Raw genomic sequence first — 22287 nt, 5'->3', positions numbered from 1 at the left:
CCTGCCATTGAGATTTACACAGTAATCAATGCATTTTTATAGCTGAAAGCGCTGAGCACTGAAAAAAATGAAAATTGTCTCAAAAAAGTGTCAAAAGTCTTCAATCTTTCCATTGCAATGTTGCAGTACAGCTAAAAATCGCAGATCACCACCATTACCAGTAAAAGAATAAAATAATAAAAATGACATAAAACTTTTGCGCAAACCAATCAATATATGCTTATTGCATTTTTTTTACCAAAAATATGTAGAAGAATATATATTGGCATAAACTGATGAAGAAATTCGTTTTTTTTTTAACTTTTGGGGATATTTATTATAGGAACAAGTTAACAATAGCGTTTTTTTCCAAAATTTACGCTCTTTTTTTGTTTATAGCGAAAAAAAAATGCAGAGGTGATTAAATACCACCAAAAGAAAGCTCTATTTGTGAGGGGAATAGGACGCAAATTTTTTTTGGCTACAACATCGATGACTGCGCAATTGTCAGTTAAAGCGACAAATTGCCAAATTGAAAAAAGTGCTCTGGTCAGGAAGGGGGTAAAATTCTTCCGGGGCTGAAGCGGTTAAAATGCCTCGAGAGATTATGCTTAGGGAAACCCTTTCTTATGTTGTTAATGTGTTCCCTAATCCTTACAAAAAGTGGTCTGGTGGTTTTGCCTACATACTTTATTATTGGTCCTAGACCTAAAGGATTCTCTTTTCCTTGGTTGTTTCCTGCTTACTCTACTAGGTAAAACATTTTTAACATCTATAAAATCCTTTCATTTCTGAAAATAATTTCACAGCCTTTGGAGGGTCAGTGACCAAATGGTTCCTAATGATATACTCAATTGACTGATATTGCCTATTAAAACCAGTGATAAAAGCTACATCTATATGGGGCTCAGAATTCTTGTTTTTCTTCATCAGTAATGTATTTCTATTCATATTCATTATTTCAATCTTCAATTTAGCCAGGATCTTCTTTTGGTAGCCCTTATCTTCAAACTTCTTAATGAAAATATTAGCTTGCACATCAAAGTCTTCCAAAGTGTGACAGTTTCTTCGCAACCTCATTAGCTGACCCTTAGGGACATTTCCTTTCCACCTAGGGTGATGGCAGCTTGATGTCGGTATATAACCGTTGCGATCCATTGGTTTGAAGAAGGTTTTAGTATTTAGCTCATCATCTCTCTTAAAAAATTGTAGATCCAAATAATCTATCAGCTGTTGGTCACAGAGACCAGTAAATGAAATCCCATACTTGTTCTGATTCATTTCATCAAGGATTTTTTTTAAAGATTCTACTGTTTCTTACCATTGGATGATCACATTGTCTATATACATCCGGTAGAATTTTATTTCAGGTCGTTTCATTCCGTAGATATATTTTTCTTCCCACATGTTCATAAAAAAAGGTTGGCCACACCTGGGGGCATAATGCGCCCCCATGGCCACACCTTTAGTCTGAACATAGTAATCTTTCTTGTATCAGAAATAATTACTTTCCATTGCCATTTTAAGTCCTTCCAGGATAAAACCAATGTGTTACTGTCTGAGTCCTGTATTTTCATGTAATGCTTTCTTGACTCCCTCCAAGCCATTCTTCTGTATTATGCTGGTATACAGTGAATTAACATCTATGGTGGCAAGGAGATAATTTGCAGCACCTGTGACATTCTGAGGTTCTGTTATTAATTGCATACTGTCTCTAAGGTACGATTTCCTTTTGAGTACCAAGGGTTTCAAAAATTGGTCAAGGTTAGGGATGAGCCGAACACCCCCCGGTTCGGTTCGCACCAGAACTTTCGAACGGACCCCAAATTCGAACGAACTTTAGAACCCCATTGAAGTCTATGGGACTCGAACGTTTGAAATTAAAAGTGCTAATTTTAACGGCTAATATGCAAGATACTGTCCTAAAAAGGGTTTGGGGACCTGGCTCCTGCCCCAGGGGACATGGGTCAATGCCTAAAATGTTTTTAAAAATGGCCGTTTTGGCGGGAGCACTGATTTTAATGACGATTAAAGTAAAAAAAAAAGTGAAATATTCCTTTAAATATGGTGCCTGGGGGGTGTCTGTAGTATGCCTGTGAAGTGCCACGTGTTTCCCGTGTTTAGAACAGTCCCTGCACAAAATGACATTAAACGGAAATAACACCATTTAAAACTGCTTGCGGTTTTAATGTTATATCTGGTTCCTGCAATATGGTTGAAAATCATTGAGAAAAATGGCATGGGTAGCCCTCCCTGCCCATTACCAGCCTATTTGGGTCTTGTACGCATATTAAGGGGAACCCTGTACCCATATTAAAAAAAGGAAATGCGTGTGGCCCCCAGGCCCTATATACTCAGAACAGCAGTATACAGGCGGTGCAAACAAGACAGGGACTGTGTAGGTTTGTTGTGTTAAGTTGAATCTGTTTGTAATTTTCAACTGGTACATTTTTAAAGTGTAGCTCCAGTCAAAAAACTATTTTTAAGCTTTTTGGAAAACATAGGGAAGGGTTATCACCCCTGTATAATTTGTTTTGTCGTCCATCTTTTTTCATCTCACTTGCTGTTGTCTCCTTCCGTTTGCAAGTAGGAGATGTTTGTAAATTGGATGTTTGAAAGTAGGGGCCTGCCCTATATGCTCTGCAGAAATGGCGGAACAAGGTGTTGGTTTTGCCACAACATTGTAAGCCCTCAAAGTGACTCTTGGTGGGCGCTGGAGCGCCCTGCTGTGAACGATTATATCAAGAATTGTAATTACATGCCATTGTTGAACAGTGGTAGAAAAATTGACCTTTGGTGGTTGTGGTGCTGGTGCCACAACACTATAAGTCCTCACCGTTACTCTGGGTGGGCACAGGAAGGGGCCCTCCTGTGAAATATTATATCAAGAATTGTAATTACATGTCCCTGTTAAACAGGGGCAGAAAAATTTGGCCTTAGGCACTGCTGCTGGTGCCACCACACTTCAACCTCTCCCATATACTCTAGTTTTGTTGCAGGAATTAGCCCTGCTGCAAAGCATTGCATCAAAAATTGTACTTAAACGCCCCTGTTAAACAGGGGCAGAAAAATTGGGCCTTAGGCACTGGTGCTGGTGCCACCACACTGCAACCTCTTCCATATACTCTAGTTTTATTGCAGGAATTAGCCCTGCTGCAAAGCATTGCATCAAAAATTGTACTTAAACGCCCCTGTTAAACAGGGGCAGAAAAATTGGGCCTTAGGCACTGGTGCTGGTGCCACCACACTGCAACCTCTGCCATATACTCTAGTTTTATTGCAGGAATTAGCCCTGCTGCAAAGCATTGCATCAAAAATTGTAATTAAACGCCCCTGTTAAACAGGGGCAGAAAAATTGGGATGGCATCAACCAGAACCAGAAATGTTCTTCCAACATATCAGCGGAGGAGGAAGAGGATAGACAATCAACATAACAGGACAGTCACTCAGCATCAGCATAGGCAGTCTTGAAGGGATGTGATATTTCAAAAAAAATTATTCTGTTACATCAGCTTCAGGTGCTTGGTAGCTGTGGGTGATCCAAGACTGATTCATCTTGATGAAGGTCAGTCGATCAACTGATTCGGTGGACAGGCGCACCCTGTGATCGGTAACAAAGCCACCAGCAGCACTGAAGGTGCGTTCCGAAAGAACGCTGGATGCAGGACAGGCCAGTAGCTCAATTGCATACTGCGCAAGCTCTGGCCAGTGATCCATCCTCAAGACCCAGTAAGCCAGAGGATTTTCGGTGGGAAAGGTGTCCAAGTCTGACCTTGCCCCTAGGTATTCCTGCACCATGTAAATCAGACGCTGGCGATGGGTGCTGGAACCGATCATACCTTGGGGCTGCGGACTAAAAAATTGTCTGAAAGCATCAGTCAGAAGGCCACCTTCTCCACCGCTCCTTCTGACCGATGCCTCAGCAACACGTTGTCCAGGACCAGGAGTTTGTAACCTCCCAGTCTCTGGGAACGCGTTGCACAGACCTTTCTGCAAGGCCTCCCGGAGATGTCTCATCCTCTGCTCCCTCTGCGATGGCAAGATAAGGTCGGCAACCTTACCCTTGTACCGTGGATCAAGGAGAGTGGCCAGCCAGTAATGGTCCCTCTCCTTGATCCGAAGAATACGAGGATCCTTCCGCAGGCTTTGCAGGATCAGGGAGGCCATGCAGCGTAGGTTAGCTGAGGCATTCGGTCCGGAGTCCTCTGGGTCACTAAGGACAACATGATCCGCAGCTACCTCCTCCCAGCCACGTACAAGTCCACGTGTTTCTTGGGACTGTAAATCATCCCTACAAGACTGCTGCTGCTGCTGCTGCTGCTGCTGCTGCTGCTGCTGATGCTGAGTGCCAGCCTCCACCTCCATGCTGACACAATCATCCTCCTCCTCCTCTTCCTCCTCCTCATCCTCTTCCTGTGTGATGGGTGGCACAGCAGGAACACTGTCTGGATAAAGGGGGCCTTGAGAGGCAAGGAAGTCCTCCTCTTCCTGCCTCTGTTCTGCCTCAAGTACCCTGTCCATTATTCCACGCAGCGTATGCTCCAAGAGGCGGACAAGAGGTACAGTGTCACTGATGCATGCACTGTCACTGCTCACCATCCTTGTGTCCTCCTCAAACGGTGACAGGACAGTGCATGCATCCCTGATCATGCCCCACTGGCGTGGTGAGAAAAAACCGAGCTCCCCTGACCCTGTCCTGGTGCCGTAGTCGCACAGGTACTCATTGATGGCCCTCTGCTGCGTGTGCAGCCGCTGCAGCATGGCCAACGTTGAGTTCCACCTGGTGGGCATGTCACATATAAGGCAGTTCTTGGGCAGGTTCAACTCCTTTTGGAGCTCAGCCAGCCGAGCACAGGCATTAAATGATCGGCCGAAATGCACACAGACTTTCCTGGCCTGCTTCAGGACATCCTGTAAGCCGGGGTACCTGCCCAAGAACCGCTGCACCACCAGGTTAAGGACGTGAGCTACACAGGGCACATGGGTCAGTTGTCCCTGTCGGAGGGCGGAGAGGAGGTTGGTGCCATTGTCACAAACCACCATTCCTGGCTTAAGCTGGCGTGGCGTCAACCACCTCTCGGCCTGCCCCTGCAGAGCTGACAATACATCCGCCCCAGTGTGGCTCCTGTCCCCCAAACAAACCAGCGCAAGCACGGCATGGCATCGTTTTGCCTGCATACTTGCGTAGCCCCTGGAACGCTTACGAAGCACCGCTGGTTCTGAGGACAGAGCACTGGAAGAGGCCATGGAGGAAGAAGAAGAGGAGGGGGTGGAGGAGAGAGGTGTGTCACAACCAATAGTAGCATTTTGGAGGCGTGGTGGCGGAACAACCTCCAACACTACTGCACCTTGTCCTGCATCCTTCCCAGCTGCCAGAAGAGTGACCCAATGGGCCGTGAAAGACAGGTAACGTCCCTGTCCATGCCTGCTGGACCATGAGTCAGCGGTAATATGCACCTTACCGCTGACCGCCCTGTCCAGCGAGGCAAGGACATTGCCTTCCACATGCCGGTAGAGAGCCGGAATCGCCTTCCGTGAGAAAAAGTGGCGTTTGGGGACCTGCCACTGAGGAACCGCACATTGTACAAACTCACGTAAGGGGGCCGAGTCTACCAACTGAAAAGGCAGCAGTTGAAGTGCTAGCAATTTAGCCAAGCTAGCATTCAACCGCTGGGCATGTGGATGGCTGGGAGTGAACTTCTTTCGCCGGTCCAGCAGCTGGGGCACGGACATTTGCCTGCTATAATCGGACGTGGGTGTACTGCTAGCAGAGTGCCCAGAAGCACTTGGCTGTGACACACCTAATTCTACACCTTCATTCCTCTCAGAGCAGGTTTCAGAGAGACTGAAGGTCTAGTGGGGTTGGAGATCCCAGCTGATGAGGAGCAAGGAGAGGTCCGCTTTGTTCTTTGGTGTGGGTCTTTGAGGTACGCTTGCCAACGAGCTGCATGGCAGGTCAACATATCTCTGGTCAAGCATGTGGTGCCCAAGCGGCTGATGTTTTGGCCACGCGAGATACGCTTGAGACATATGTTGCAAATAGCAGCGGTGCGATCTGATGCACTCGTCTCAAAAAAGGCCCACACCAAAGAACTTTTAGAATAACGCGCAGAGGCAGCGCCCTGCACAGGCGGAGCTCTGCGGTGTGATTCAGTCGGTGTGCTGCCCCTAAGCTGGCCCCCGGAGGGCATCCTGCCTTGTTGGACATGTGCCTCCTCCTCCTCCTCCTCCTCCTCTTTCCTTCCAGGCACCCACGTGGAGTCAGTGCCCTCATCATCCCCTCCCTCTTAATCGCTGTAGCAAACCTGGCAGTATGCTGCAGCTTGTGGAACATGACTGCCAGATTGCTGTCCTTCTTGAGCATCCCCTCTCTCTGCGCTCACGCTACTGCCTTCCTCTAGCTGAGTGTCATCATCAGAGCCCACAAAACACTGGGCATCCTCCTGGAGCATGTACCCAACACTGTGCTCAAAGAGTTCAGGAGACTCCTCAGGAGGACGTGGTGGGTCTAGGGAAGGAGTCACTGATGATGACATTGAGAGGAGGGAAGACGATGCGTTGGCAGCTGCTTTGCTAGTACCCTGAGACTGGGTGAGAGAGGATGAGGAGGATGAAGAGGGCTTGGTCATCCACTCTACCAAGTCGTTGGCATGTTGCGGCTCAACATGTCCAGCTGCCGAAAAGAAGGACAAGCGTGTCCCATGGCCACGTGCTGATGACAATGCACCGCGTCCACGACCAGCACTGTTGTCTCTAGACACAGAGCCTGCTTGCCCTCGTTTATCGGCTTGCGCCTGTCTGCCTCTCCTTGCTGGCCTTCCAGACATGGTAATGGCCTGAAGGGAGTTGTGTAAAAAAGCAGTTGGTTAGTGTATATTGTGCTAGAGGCACACAACACCCACTAACTCCTGCAGATGCCTTTATTATAGAACACCAGAGATAAAGGGGTATATACAGATGTATACTGTGCTGGAGGCACACACAACTTCCAATAACTCCTGCAGATGGCAAGTGGTCTCAAATAGAGAAGAGCTATGTAGGTGGATATAGCGGTATGTACTGGGTACAGAGCACGCAGACAGCACGCACTAGCTCCTAACACTACTGACTGCAAGCTCTATTATAAAAGATAGATCACTAGCTATATAGGTGAGGTGAATATAGCGGTGTATACTGCGGTCAGGGCACGCAGACAACAACCACTACACAACAGCAAGATCGAAAATCGTCCGAAAACGATCGGTGTGTACTGTGTTGAAGGTACACAGAACACCCACTAACTCCTGCAGATGCCTTTATTATAGAACACCAGAGGTAAAGGGGTATATACAGATGTATACTGTGCTGTGCTGGAGGCACACACAACTTCCAATAACTCCCGCAGATGGCAAGTGGTCTCAAATAGAGAAGAGCTATGTAGGTGGATATAGCGGTATGTACTGGGTACAGAGCACGCAGACAGCACGCACTAGCTCCTAACACTACTGACTGCAAGCTCTATTATAAAAGATAGATCACTAGCTATATAGGTGAGGTGAATATAGCGGTGTATACTGCGGTCAGGGCACGCAGACAACAACCACTACACAACAGCAAGATCGAAAATCGTCCGAAAACGATCGGTGTGTACTGTGTTGAAGGTACACAGAACACCCACTAACTCCTGCAGATGCCTTTATTATAGAACACCAGAGATAAAGGGGTATATACAGATGTATACTGTGCTGTGCTGGAGGCACACACAACTTCCAATAACTCCTGCAGATGGCAAGTGGGCTCAAATAGAGAACAGCTATGTTGGTGGATATAGCGGTATGTAGGTACACAGAACACCCACTGCTTCAGACGCCAACACACTACACAAGGCCGCCGCGCTGGCGGCCTTATATAGTGTGGGGCGTGCACTACACAGCCTGAGCTATGATTGGCCACAGGCATCCTGCCTGTGGCCAATCATGGCTCTCCTCGCTGCTGGCGCTGCGATTGGCCAAGCATGCGGGGTCACAGTGCATGCTTGGCCAATCATGAGCCAGCAATGCACTGCGCCATCGCAGTGCATTGTGGGCCGTGAGCGCCACACGAATTTGGCGCGAACGGACCAAAATGTTCGGACTTCGCCGAACGGACGAACAGCCGATGTTCAAGTCGAACGTATGTTCGACTCGAACACGAAGCTCATCCCTAGTCAAGGTACTCCCCTAACCTGGAAAAGAGCGAATTAATTCCACTTATAATGGGTCTTCCCAGGGTTTTTTTAATCCTCTTATGTATTTTTGGCAAATAGTATACCACCAGTGTTTTCGCAGATTCAGATGGCTTTCTACCATCTTCTACAAAGCTCCCATACATTGACTGTTGGGTACCTTCGGGTTGGTTCTGGTGGTGGTTTTTATCTCTATTTAATGTAAAATGCTTCTTGATGTTCAGTCTACGCATAAACTTCTGTAGGTCAAGGAAGACCTCAAATTTGTCTATATTCTTTTCAGGAGCAAACTTCAGACCTACATCCAACATCCTCATTTCATCCTCAGAAAAACTGACATTGCTTAAATTAAAGATCCTGTCTCCTAATATTCCCTTCTTCTTCTTCCCTCCTCATTTTCATCTTGTCGGTTTCCTCTTTCTATGTTTGTTCCGGTTCTCTGTCTTGATTTCTGATCCATCTATTCAGTGTATGTGCCCTCTGACCCTGAGGATATGGGTACCTTTGATTCCCAGTGGGGCTTTGGTCCCTGCCTGAATTCCTGGGAGGTTCTTTCCCTCTTTGGGTTCCCCCTGCATTTCCCCTCTGACCTCTCCACCCTGGTACCCTGTATGGGACATGTTCGTTCCATCTCCTTGGAGGTCTTTCTCGTGGTCCTCCCTGGGGAAAATCCCTCTCTACCCTAAATACTCTCCCCTGATGGAAGTTCCAATAGGGTGTGTGTTGTCCTCTCCTTCCAATAGGGGAGAATCTGTTGTTAGTAGGGATATTATACCTTTATATATTATACCTTGAAGTGGCAGGTGGTCTATCATATGGAGGTTCATATTGATTTTCTCTTCTCCTATCAAACCCTCTTGGTTGATAGTTTGGTGTTCTGAATGGTCCCTCCCATCTTTGAACGGGGGTATGTTCAAATCTTGTATGGTTCAAGTCATCAGAATTCTGTATTTCCATTCCTCCTAGTTATCCAACTGGACTTTAATCCATGGATATTACTTCTAATTCTTCACTAAACTCTTCAATTTCAGTTTTCCACTTATAAACCCTTTTTTTATAGTATATCATTAGGAAATACTGGCCTATTCTGAAGTCAGATTGGGTTTTATCTAAGATTCTTCCCAAAAAAACAAGATTTGTGTATAAAAGAGCCCACAGGAACCATTTGTCCCTTGGCAATAGGGCACTGTTGTGCAATAGGGCAATGATGATAGTCAAGTATAACAGTTCATCATGTGGAATGTTAATGAAGATAAGCATATACATGGTAAAAGGTATTGAATTATACTCAAACACATATGATGAACAAGTTTGACAGCTCAACTTCATTTGGTTACAGCAGGCATTAAAATGTGATTTCCTGTGATTTGTGACAAATACAGTATACAGTATATTGCTAAGTGAATGCATAAAGGCAAATAAAGGCATCGGATGAAAACAGACAGGCAGTTCATTTTCATCTGATCTCTCCATAGAGGAGAGCGGGACTCTGAAAGGTCCATCTCAGCACAGTGAGTGGAGACGGATCTGTCATCCGCCTGCTCAGCGGGGATCAGTGGATTGATCCGGAAGTAGAGTCTGTCAAACGGATCCGCCCAGTGTGAAAGGGGCCTTAAGGTTGGCCAAAAAAAACCTGAAAGCTGATTGGTTTCTATGTAGTGCTGCACTAGATTATGCACTCTCCAGTTTTAGTAAATTAACCTCACAGTGACTTGGAACATGTAACATTTAACCGCTTCAGCCCCGGAAGATTTTACCCCCTTCCTGACCAGAGCACGTTTTGCGATTCGGCACTGCTTCACTTCAACTGATAATTGCGCGGTCGTGCAACATGGCTCCCAAACAAAATTTACATCCTTTTTTTTCCTACAAATAGAGCTTTCTTTTGGTGGTATTTGATCACCTCTGCGGTTTTTATTTTTTGTGCTATAAACAAAAAAAGAGCGTCAATTTTGAAAAAAAATATTTTTCTCTTTACCTTAGGCCGATACGTATTCTTCTACATATTTTTGGTAAAAAAAAATTGCAATAAGCATTTATTAATTGATTTGTGCAAAAGTTATAGCGTTTACAAAATAGGGGATAGTTTTATGGCATTTTTATTAATAAATCAGCGATTTTTATCATGACTGCAACATTATGGCGGACACATCGGACATTTTTGACACATTTTTGGGACCATTGTCATTTATACAGCAATCAGTGCTATACAAATGCACTAATTCCTGTTTAAATGACACTGGCATTGAAGGGGTTAACCACTAGTGGGCAGGTAAGGGTTAAGTGTGTTCTGGGGTGTGTTTCTAACTGTGGGGGGTGTGGCTACGTGTGACACGTCACTGATGTCTGCTCCCAATCAAAGGGAGCAGAGATCAGTGACACTTGCACTAGGCAGAACGGAGATATGCTTGTTTACATTAGCATCTCCCCGTTCTTCCTCCCTGTGAGACGATTGCGGTTATCCCTGCGGCGATTGAGTCTGCGGGACCCGCGCCCAACTCATGGAGGTCCCAGCGGCGGCACGCACGCGATGGCACTGCGCCAAATTTAAAGGGACGTACAAGTATGCTAATTTGCCCAGCCGCGCCATTCTGCCGATGTACATCGGCGTGCGCCAGTTGGGAACCAGTTGAAGAGCAATCACTCTTTATAAGTGATTATAAATATGCTTTCCAGAGTTTGTTATTTATTGAATATTTGAAGGAAACATACTACATGCCGGGATTCGAAAATGATAACAGATGCAGTGATAGAATGCGTCAAATCAAATCAACAGATAGAGAAGGACTGGTGTTCATTTATTTTTGTTTATGAAGACCTTTAGACGTCTAAATTGCACAATATCTGGAATCTTCCAGACAAATAATTTTTTGAGTGCAGGATTCTTCCAGGATGTGAAAATTGATGGCTATAATAATAATGCTTTTTATGTAATAGCAGCACCCTGCTGAAATGTTTTACTTTTTACAGGGTTAGTTTTTTTTTTATATGTTGCTTTTGGGTTTCTGTATTTTTCAGAATTTTGGAATTTTTTTTTTTTTCTTTCTGGATGCGATTTTTGTCTTTTTTTGATGTTGTTTATAATTGTAAATTCAAGTTATAAATTGGTATATTTGTATAGTGGTATGCAATAAATGGCTTAAAATGTATCCAAACCCAAAAATAAAATATAGTATTATATTTCAACTTACCAATCCTTAGATGTGGAGGCTGCATTATTTTCTTTTTTTTTAGGATTTTATTCCTATTATCTTCACCTAGTGATCCAGCCAAAAACACACTGAGGGGTAACAGGGACATCCTTGGATGGTAGCATTGTCAATCCTTAAGAGAAGGTAGTAGATGCACTAGCAGATTTAGATGGTCTTGACTACTACATTAAATCCAAACTCTAATATCGTGTACACGCGATTGGATTTTCAGACAACAAAACCATGGATTTTTGTTAGAAGGATGTTGGCTGAAACTTGTCTTGCATATATATGGTCACACAAATGTTGGCCAGAAATTCCGAACCTGGGAACGTGGTGACATACAACACATGCAACGAGTCAAGAAAAAGGAAGTTCAATAGCCAGTGTGGCTCCTTCTGCTTGATTCAGAGCATGCATGAACTTTTGTGTGACGGACTTGTGTACACACGCTCTGACTTTCCGACAACATGTTTTGTTGGCAAAAGATTTTAAAACCTGCTATCAAACAGTGTTCAATGGAGCATTGGACTTTCCGACAACAGACTCACATCGAACATTTCCCGTCGGAAAATACAACCGCGTGTACGAGGCATAACTTTGGTTTACAGGTTTACATGTATGCGAAATGGATGCATTTTAAACCACATCCAATTCGCATTACATGTGAATGTTTACACACGTCTGGGGCAGCCGCTGTGCGATTTCAAAAAGGGTCCTTTGCATTTTTGGGTTCAGTTCAGGTGAGAATTCAGGCAAAAATTTGCACCTGGATCGCACCTGAACTGCTGAACAGAAATGCACCGGACTGCAAACCGATGCTGCACATATGTGAACTCGGCCTAACACTTTTTTCCTTTTGGGATAAAGGTTTTACATAAACAAAATGAAGCTGACAACTATAAGCACCACTGACAGTGTTAAATTGTTTGTCTCTATTCATCTCTAATGCCATGTACACACGGCCGGACTTTTCATCGGACTGAACTCCGAAGGATTTTTCGACGGGGTTCTTCCGAAACTGACTTTACTATACACAATCACACCAAAGTCCGAAGGATTCGACCGTGATAACGTACGACCAGACTAGAATAAGGAAGTTCATAGCCAGTAGCCAATAGCTTCCCTAGCGTCGGTTTTCGTCCATCGGACTAGCATACAGACGAATAGATTTTTCGACTGGACTCAAGTTCGTCAGAAAAATTTGAAACATGTTCTAAATCTAAAGTCCGTCTGATTTTTCAACAGCAAAGGTCTGATGAAGCCCAGACACAGTCGAATTGTCAGACGGATTTGTTCCATCGGATCTTTGCTGCCGAAAAGTGCAGCCGTGTGTACACGGCATAGCTGCCACTGTTGTTGGATAGCTTGGTCTGTTGAAGAAAGTTGAAAAATAAGAGACTTTGTGGATGGATCACCAGGTGAAAAAAACAAAAAGAAAACTAAACAAGAAAATGAATGCAACCTTCCTATCTAAGCTGCAGCACACTACATTTTTGCTTTTGGGATATTGTACGTCTTAAGACCGTTGCTTTTATTACTCTATACAGAGGTTTCTATTGCTGTGTGTTTCCCACTGGAGAGATTAATTCTCTATTTTTTTCTGGTGATCAGTGTCTCCAGGACAGAAAGTCATAAGAAATCTTTTTATTGTTCATTCTGATTTTGGAATGGGGAATGAGGAGGGAATTTCTCCTCAATGGAATATAGATAGCAAAAAGAAAAAAAAAAGACAGGAGTTTTAAACAGTTCTCACTCTACCCATAACTAACGTGGAAAATTGAAGGTCAAATACCACAATTTTCCTTTCCTGACAAGCTCCATGTGAGCCTGCCACAGGGGTATGTCCCACCCATACCCCCACCTGCAGGTCCTAACTCATAAATTTGACTCCCTCTCCTAGGCTGGCATTATGTAGCTAGATTTCTGCACCTGGGTGGAAGTTTGTGCTGACATGGAGCTCGTCAGGAAAGGAAAATTGCAGTAAATATTTTCTATTCAATTTTCCGTTTCCTAGACGGCTTCATGTCAGCCTACCACTGGGAACTAACTTGCTAAACAGGGTAGGATAATGTGGGAACAAAATAAGGTTATGTATAACCGAAGAGATAACCGCTTGGTGCAAAAATTTACGGTTGTCAGTAATGACGGATCTTTGCAATAATGAGAAATAAAGGTGTGTATGGATGACCACATTGCCACCTTGCAAATTGTCTCTGGTGAGACTCTACAAGTGGCCATGCAGGAGGTTGAGATGCTTCTTGCTGGCCTGGGTTATAGAGTCAAAATTGCAGGTATGGTAAGGTTGCCACCTCATCCCTTTAAAACAAAACACATATTCATAACACAGGTTCTGAGGCTGATTTAGGTGGTAGTTGCCGACGGCCCGCTGTTTGATGGCGGCAGAGTGGCTTCCCTGCATTAATCACCATAGCTGTACGGCGGCCGCTTTAAGGGGTATAGGGGGAAAGCACCACATCACTGAGGAGCCGATGCACGTACCCAGTGGCCGCAATGTCCGCCAGGCACCCGCGATCACTCCTGACAGAGCCAAAATGAGGATCTGTGTGTGTAAATGCACAAATCCACATTCTGATGGGGGAGAGGAGATAGATTGTGTGTTCCTACTATATAGAAACAACGATCTGTCTCCTCCCCCAGGCAGCCCCATCCCCCCTACAGTTAGAACACTCTAAGGGAACACATTTAACCCCTTGATCGACCCTAGTGTTAACCCCTTCCCTGACAGTGACATTTATACAGTAATTAGTGGCTATTTATAGCTCTGATCACTGTATAAATGTCAATTGTCCCAAAAAGGTATCAAAAGTCTCGCCACCATTACTAGTAAAAAAAAAAAAAAGTACTACTACTACTAAAAAAAAAAGAAAAGAAAAGAAAAATGCCATAACTCTATCCCCCATTTTGTAAACGCTATAACTTTGGCGCAAACCAATCAATATATGCCAATTGAGATTTTTTTTACCAAAAATATGTAGAAGAATACGTCTGAGGAGGAAATAATTTTTTTTTTTAAATTTGGGGATATTTATTATAGCTGAAAGTAAAAAATATTATGTTTTTTTAAAATTGTCAAATTTTTCTGTTTATGGCACAAAAAATAAAAACCGCAGAGGTAATCAAATACCACCAAAAGAAAGCTCTATTTGTGGGGAAAAAAGGATGTCAATTTTGTTTGGGTGCCACGTCGTACGATTGTGCAATCGTCAGTTAAAACAACACAGTGCTGTATCGCACAAAATGGCCCAGTCAGGAAGGGGGTAAATCCTTCTGGGGCTGAAGTGGTTAAACTCACTTAGTGCCTTATGTGCAATAAATTAGCCTCAGAACCTGTGTAATTAATGTGTTCAGTTTTAAAGCGATGAGGTGGCAACTCTAAGCCCCAGTGGTAGGCTGACATGGAGCTGTCAGGAAATAAAGTTGGCCTAAAGCTATACTTTAATGGTTAGAATTTGTTTTAATGTTAAAAATATTACTTGCCTTTCAGCGGAAAGCCATTCCTAAAAAGAAAATTCATCCACCCCCACCGCCAAACTGTGTACCTCTTCAGTCCAGCTGCAAACCTCCGGCGTCGCCTTGCTGTGAGCCCTGCGCAATCTGTTACTGCCACCTCTTCCAAACGGTCTGCTACTACAAGATGGGCTACCCGCACTGCTGATAGGACATCATGTGCCCCGGCACACATTCGAACACTATGAACAGTCCTTCTTGGTAAAATGGATGCACAGCTACATCTCTGTACAAACTCTATCACCATTGTTGCAGCTTATGTCACACTTATTTTAGTATTTATTGTCAAAAGAGCCAGAACTACCCCCACAAAGTTATTTTCTCTTCATTCTTGGCAGTAGGTGACCCAGTTCAATACAATCGGACAGCCACAGTGATGCCCAGGCCTAAAAGAATAAGTATGTTTAACAGCCAACCAAAGGGCTATTGTATGTTCTGGTACAAGTGATTGTTTGAGGACATCATGCATCAGTGCAGTTCTTAAATGACCGCCCTTTCCATCCAGTTATAAATACCAATATATTAACTCATGTATGAGTTAATAGCTATATGTGAGCTGGTTATAGTCAGAGAACATCAAAAATCCCAATTTTTCCTCCCAATAATCTGCTTGCCTCAAACCTTTTTGTTTTCACATTGATTGTACCATTTTTAGGTTGGCAGATCATTTTCGCATTGGCATTGTAAGGAAAATTTGATCCATGCATGCATTCCTACTGTGAAATAGTCTTTCTGACAAAGTTTCCCAAATTGGTGAACAAACTTTCTCCTGGGAAAAGTTCCCCAGAGGTTTTTTAAAACAGTGAAAGGCACCAACAGATGATGGGAGTCCACTGGCCATGTCTATGGAAATCTTAAGGCCAGCCTTCATTAAAGTGTTATCTATTATATAGCCATTTGCAGAGCAGAGCTTATAATTAGCAGAAATCACACAATAACTATCACAGGAATGGTGATTGCCTGCTTTGTATGCATGCCAAACTAATTTTTACACTGCTATATACAGCTTTATGTAAATTATGACTGTCAGTTGTGACATCAGCATTTATTCAGATGATATAAACTGCATTGTATACCATGCTTTGCACAACAAAAGCCCCAATGGCAAATGGCAAGCTAAAGCAATGGAAAGTCAAGCTCATATTTTCAGCCACACCATTGTTGTTGGTCTTCTCTCCCTTGAGTCCTAGCAAATCTCTACGGTAGGCACACAGGCAGTATTTACAAAAAGTTGGATGGTGTAGATCCACCAAACTGATGAATACCTTAGCCCTTGTACACATGGTCGGAGATTCCGACGGAATGTGTCCGATCGGACCGTTTTGTCGGATATTCCGACTGTGTGTGGTCTACATCGGACTGTTTCCGTTGGAGTATCCGACGGACCAAGTTTTCCAACTTGTTGGAAAATATTCAGACAAAATGCTCCGATCGGACATACTCCGATCATGTGTAGAGTATTCTGATCGGACAAAGTGCCACGCATGCTCAGATCAAATTCCTACACCAAAGCTATTGGCTACTAGCGCGAATGTAGTCCCGTCGTAACGAAATAACGTAATCATGTCAGATTTTCCGACAACTTTGTCCGACCGCAACAGTTTCGGACAAAATCCGACGGATTTGGTTGTCGGAATCTCCGACCATGTGTACAAGGGCTTAGACATAGGGGGAACTTTGAAAAGAATAATTTGAAGTAAATGACTGTGATAAGTCCATATAGTCCATAATATAGCACCTTGAAGGCAGCGCAGTGAAGATGAGAAGCGACTCTTGGGATGACTGAGGGAAAAAGCACAGAGGTGCCACTTCAAGTGCAGTTAAGCAATGAGTTTTAATAAACAGATTGTGCATACATACTTACAAGAGTAGAATTAAATAGGCATGTCAAGTATGGGTAGGCAGAACGTCCAGGAAGGGTTTCCATCTGTGGCTGTTGGTTGGTGAAGCGGAGCGGGTTGCGCTGGTGGTCACCGTCGCTTCCCTGACCTCGAGCACCCAAGGAAGCAGGGGGATAATGACCCTTTTCCTATTGGTTCACCCCAAACCCGGAAGTGTCGTCATCCCCCAGCTCCTTGTGTGCTCAAGGTTTAGGAACTCGCTCCGTTTCACCAGCCAACAGCCACGAATGGACTCCCTTCCCGGACATTCTGCCTACCCATACTTGACATGCCTATTTAATTCTACTCTTGTGAGTATGTGAGCGGGTAAATGGAATCGCCATTTATTTATAAACAATTTTGTCATGATTATCAAAAACATGTATTCTGATTAAGCAAGTGTATTTGTTTCAAATGTTCAGGATGTGTTTGTATAGCTGTCTTGATAGTGTCCAAATGCCATTCACACCTCCAGCTGTGAAGGGGCATTTTCCCAGAGAATCTGGAAGTGACACTTAGGTGCGAAGTGACCACCCCTTTGTGAATATAAATACAATTACAGCTTGATTAGACCTTCAAAGAGACTCACAAGACCTCCACCCCCTTTTAGAGTGTATAAATGTAGTCAGGCTCCCAGCTTTAGTTAGAACAATATATTTGAATGTATACCATGCACTATACAAAGTTGTTCTCCCTGCCTATGGCTAAAACCATAGGTTTGTATATTAAAACACATCATTTTGAATTCGGCTTCAGCAGTCAACGTTACTGAAAGCCCTTAAGTTCTGGGTTTTCCCCTATCAGTATGTATGTACAATTTGTTCATTAAAACTCATTGCTTTACTGCACTAATGCCCTGTACACACGATAGGATTTTCCAACGACAAAATCCATGTTTTTTTTCTGACGGATGTTGGCTCAAACTTGTCTTGCATACACAGGGTCACACAAGTCTTGTCGGAAATTCCAAACATCAAGAATGCGGTGGCATACAGCCACAACGAGCCGAGAAAAATGAAGTTCAATAGCCAGTGCGGCTCTTCTGCTTGATTCTGAGCATGCTTGGAACTTTGTGCGTCAGAATTGTGTACACACAATCGGAATTTACGACAACGGATTTTGTTGTTGGAAAATTTGAGATCCAGATCTCAAATTTTGTATGATGGAAATTCCGCTGGAAAATGTCTGACAACAAGCTCCCATCGAACATTTTCCGTTGGAAAATCCAAAGATGTGTACCGGGCATTAGAGTGGCGCCTCTGTGCTTTTTCCCTCACACAGGCAGTATTTGAATCCACAGCACAAAAAGTGTCACCAAATGGCCACATAAACATTATACATATTAACAGTACTGAAAAATTGTGTTGCGCTATTAATATAAAGTGCATCGTATCATAACAATTAATCATTCAAGTAAACATTCATATATATCAAAAACTGTAAATAAGAATGTGTTAAAAAGCATTCATAAAAAAAAAAAAAAAAGAACTGAAGTGCTCTTGTGCAAAAAGATCATTTAACCACTTGCTTACTGGGCATTTAAACCCCCCTCCTGCCCAGGCCAATTTTCAGCTTACAGCGCTGCCACTCTTTGAACGACAATTGCATGGTTATTCTACACTGTACCCAAATAAAATTTTTATCATTTTTTTTCACAAAAATAGAGCTTTCTTTTGGGGGTATTTAATCACAGCTGGGATTTTTATTTTTTGCTAAACAAACAAAAAAAATTTAAAATTTTGAAAAAAAAATTATCATGTTTCATAGTTTGTTATAAAATTTTGCAAACAGCAAATTTTTCTCCTTCATTGATATGCGCTGATAAGGCAAAACTGGTGGGCACTGATAGGCTGCACTGATGGGCACTGATAGGCACAGTTAAGGTGGCACTGATAGGCACAGATAAGGCGGCACTGATGGGGACAGATAAGGCGGTACTGATGGGCATAGATAAGGCGGCACTGATTGCCCCTAATGGGTGTCACTGATGGGTGGCACCGATGGGCACTGATAGGAACCACTGATGGATGGCACTGATGGGCAGCACTGATGGGCACTGGTAGGTGACACTGATGGGCACTGATAGGTGGCACTGATGTGCAGCACTGTTGATGATGCGCTGATTGTGGGCACTGATAGGTGGCACTGTGGGCACTATTGGGTGGCGCTGGTGGGCACTGGTAGGCGGCTGCTAGGTGGCACTGGCAGGTGGCGCAGGTGGGCACTGAGGAGCTGGCGGAAGCTCTCTGTGATCGGGACTGATGTCCCTCTCACGGCCGCCGGTGATCAGCTTTTTTTTTTCTCTTCATGCTGTCAGTGCAACGAGAAAAAAAAGCTCATAGACTCACTGTTCACAGAGCGTGCCGAGCATGCCATGCAGGAGGTGTGCAGGCCACTTGGACAAGGAAGAACGTCAATAGACCGCACTATAACCATCATTCGGCTATAGCATGGATTTGAAGACGTTAAATTTGTGTAACAAAAAAAATCCATATTTCAGTGTGGATGCCAAAATCTTGTCTCTCCCTTTTGCTGAGCCCACTGTTGATCATCCTGGTCGTATGGTAACCCAACCTGGAATCTTGGCTCCTGATATCCATCCATCCCATTTTGGGGCCATAGTAGCTCGTAAGCGGCTTGAGTATTAGGTGTGCACTTTTGTGTGTGAAGATTTTGTATCCACACTGAAATACCCCCCCCCCCCCCCCACATGCAGTTTTGCTCTCCACCTGCTCTAAGACATACAATAAATAGCAGCTAGACTCAAAATCAGTTTACTGAATCCGGTCAGGCAGCTATTGCGATTGGTTGCCAGAGGTTACAGTGTATCATTACCGCTCACTGACTAGTTGCAAGAGATTACAGCACATATTACAGCTCACTGATTAGTTGCTACAGCACATGATTCCTGCTTGTTCATTGGTTATTAGAGATTACTGTGGATATGACCTCAGGGGGGCATGATATACCTACCAATGCCGCCGGCCACCCCTATTTACATAAGAATGCTGGTAATTCTCATGTATACACAGGGTCTGCAGGTGAGTCATCTTTACACAACAATAGGGCAGAGCTGGACAGCATTAGTAGCAGCACTTCACACTGAGATATTGGGACACAGCACAGGACTAAAACCTCAATGGACTAGGATTGATAGGATAGTTGGCAAGTATAAAGCAGTTTCTTTGGGCCCCACAACAATGACAGGGCCCAGGGCAGCTGCCCCTTTTGCCCTGCCTTAAAAACGGCTCCCGAGGTCAGGGTTAGAGTGCTGACCAATGTACACTGCTTAACTGTATAGAGAAAAGTCAAATGAACAGACCTCCTGTGCCATCTGGCAGGACTTATTAAATCTTAGGACTGGATGGATAGAATAACAAATCCATTGGCAGGTAACACAGCTCCCTTTTATGTATTTAAACGACAGTATGTATGTACAATAGCTGTTTGTCTGTTCCTATAGAGAACACAGTTGGCATGCTTTGCTTATTGTGACATGTTTATTTTGCTTATGAAATGTCATACTTTTATGTTTGGCTCAGTTATCTGTTTGTTCTTCACTTTTAGCTGGAAGACTTTTCTGTGTTCCGATGCCACAAAGCTATCAATTATATTTTTGTGTTATATCAAATCTATAATAAATATTTTCATACATATTTTGATGTTGACTTTTTTCTTATACACATTTCTCAGAAATGGTAATCAGTGGATTTTAACTTGAAGGAAACTGGTGTTATAATGGTAATGATAAAAAAAATGACATTCTCGGTAGTTAGCTGTCAGTATATACATCTTTTTATAGTATAATATATAAATCTTTTTTATGCAACCTCTGACTTTCTCCTGTTGCATATCTGCCACCCCCTGACAGCTTTCTGTAGCATTACATTCAAGTTGACCACCACTTCTGTATGCCATACATATATGTTTGTATTTTTTAACATTACCACCAGTAGATGGCGCTATATTACAAACAAATGCATGCACTATACCATACTCTAGATCCCTGTTACATTTACAAGGTCATATTATTAGACAGACTTGCAACTTACATTATTCCCATCTCAGCCCAAAAAATTCTGTTTTTAGTAAGGACGACTCAAAAGCAAGGAAAGCCAATAAATAGTCTTAACATTCTCTACTGCCATAAATGACTCCAATGATGTTTCTAATCTGAATCTTGGTATTCTTATATTCTGTAGCTGACTTCATTTTTAAGGTTAATCCTGGGTTGTCTTTCTTATCCTTTCTTTAGTATTTGGTGAGTCACTGACCTGAAGCAAGCATGTGCATATCCAGTGTTAGGACACCAGATAGACATGCACTTGGCCAGTGACTCAATAAGTGATGCAGCAAGGATAAAGGTGATAAAGGTGACAGCTCGAAGCACACTTATACTCTGACAAATTTATTTTACTCCTTTTGAAAGCTCATCCCAGCCATTACCCACCCCTAACCTCTGCTGATGGTCCCTTTCCACTCTGTTGCTCTGTTGGAGCCATTGGTGTGTGCACAGAGTGTGCCAGGTGGGCCTGGGCACATCCTAATCACCCTGTGCAGGGCTGATTTTCCCTGCTTCCTGGAGCCCCCATTTCTCCCTGCAGTGTTGCCAGATTCCCTCCTCTCCCATTTTCTGCTGCAGGGAAAGTTTCAGGATGGAAAACGGGGGAAGGAGCCAGTTTCATTTGTTGGCCCCTTTCTTTTCTGAATAAACACAGGGAGCAGTCGGTACCGTTTGCTCCTGTGTTCACTCTTAACTAAAATTTGGAAATGAATAGAACGCCTCCCAGCATTCACTGTCTAGTCTGGCTGAGGCTGCAGAGAAGGGGACTGGGGAATCTTTGTCCTCAGTCCTTTTCTGTCTCAAAATTGAGACATCATGAGTCTTTTTAGACACTTGATATTTCACCAAAGCTGGGTTTCTAAAAAAAATTGTAAAAAAATAAAATAAAAAATAATAATATTGTAAAAAAAATAAAAATACTACTGGCACTGTCCACTGGCCTACTGATACCAATCTCTGTTCTACTGACACTCTTCACTGCTTTACTGATATACATGCATGTGTGTTGGTGTTTTGGGGTGCACATCCTAATAAAATGTTGTGCACACCAATGGTTGGCGCTTCCAATAAATAAGAGTAACAAAGTAGTGGGTGTAGTGGGTGTGCACACATCTAGTCTCTGCTTCCTGCTTGGAAGTGCTGCACAGTGAATGCACTTTACTGCTTCTCTCTTGCAATGCAGGTTTACTAGTCAGGCTCGACTGCTTCAAAACAATAGAATCTGTGTAGTTGAGATTATATATCTGTTGTTGAGTTGGTAGGATGAATAGAGTGGCCCACTAACAGAAGGAGGCTACAGATTTGTATAAGTAACAACAAAGGAAAGACTGTCTAGCATGTAGGTAGGTTGAACTGCGTTTAGTTATAGTAATTAGTGGCTGGCCCAGGCTGGGGGAAAGGGTTAAATGTTACAAACTCAGTTCCCAGGCTTTTCGTCCT

The 22287-nt window shown here is 43.6% G+C and overlaps 1 protein-coding gene across 1 annotated transcript in view; it reads left to right on the top strand.

Moving 5' to 3' along the window:
- Window positions 1-20440, top strand: part of ASIP (agouti signaling protein) — a 135369-nt gene extending 114929 nt beyond the window's left edge. The window contains exon 5 of the mRNA XM_077459154.1: window positions 14882-20440. Within this exon, the coding sequence (XP_077315280.1) occupies window positions 14882-15052 (171 nt within the window). The 3' untranslated portion in view covers window positions 15053-20440. The remainder of the gene's footprint in view (window positions 1-14881) is intronic.
- Window positions 20441-22287: the final 1847 nt, after the last annotated feature.

Source organism: Lithobates pipiens, unplaced genomic scaffold (genome assembly GCF_037356315.1).
Source record: "Lithobates pipiens isolate NorthernLeopardFrog02 unplaced genomic scaffold, aLitPip1_a1.2 Scaffold_28, whole genome shotgun sequence".
Lineage (NCBI taxonomy): Eukaryota > Metazoa > Chordata > Amphibia > Anura > Ranidae > Lithobates > Lithobates pipiens.
This window is presented reverse-complemented; position numbering and strand designations above follow the sequence as displayed.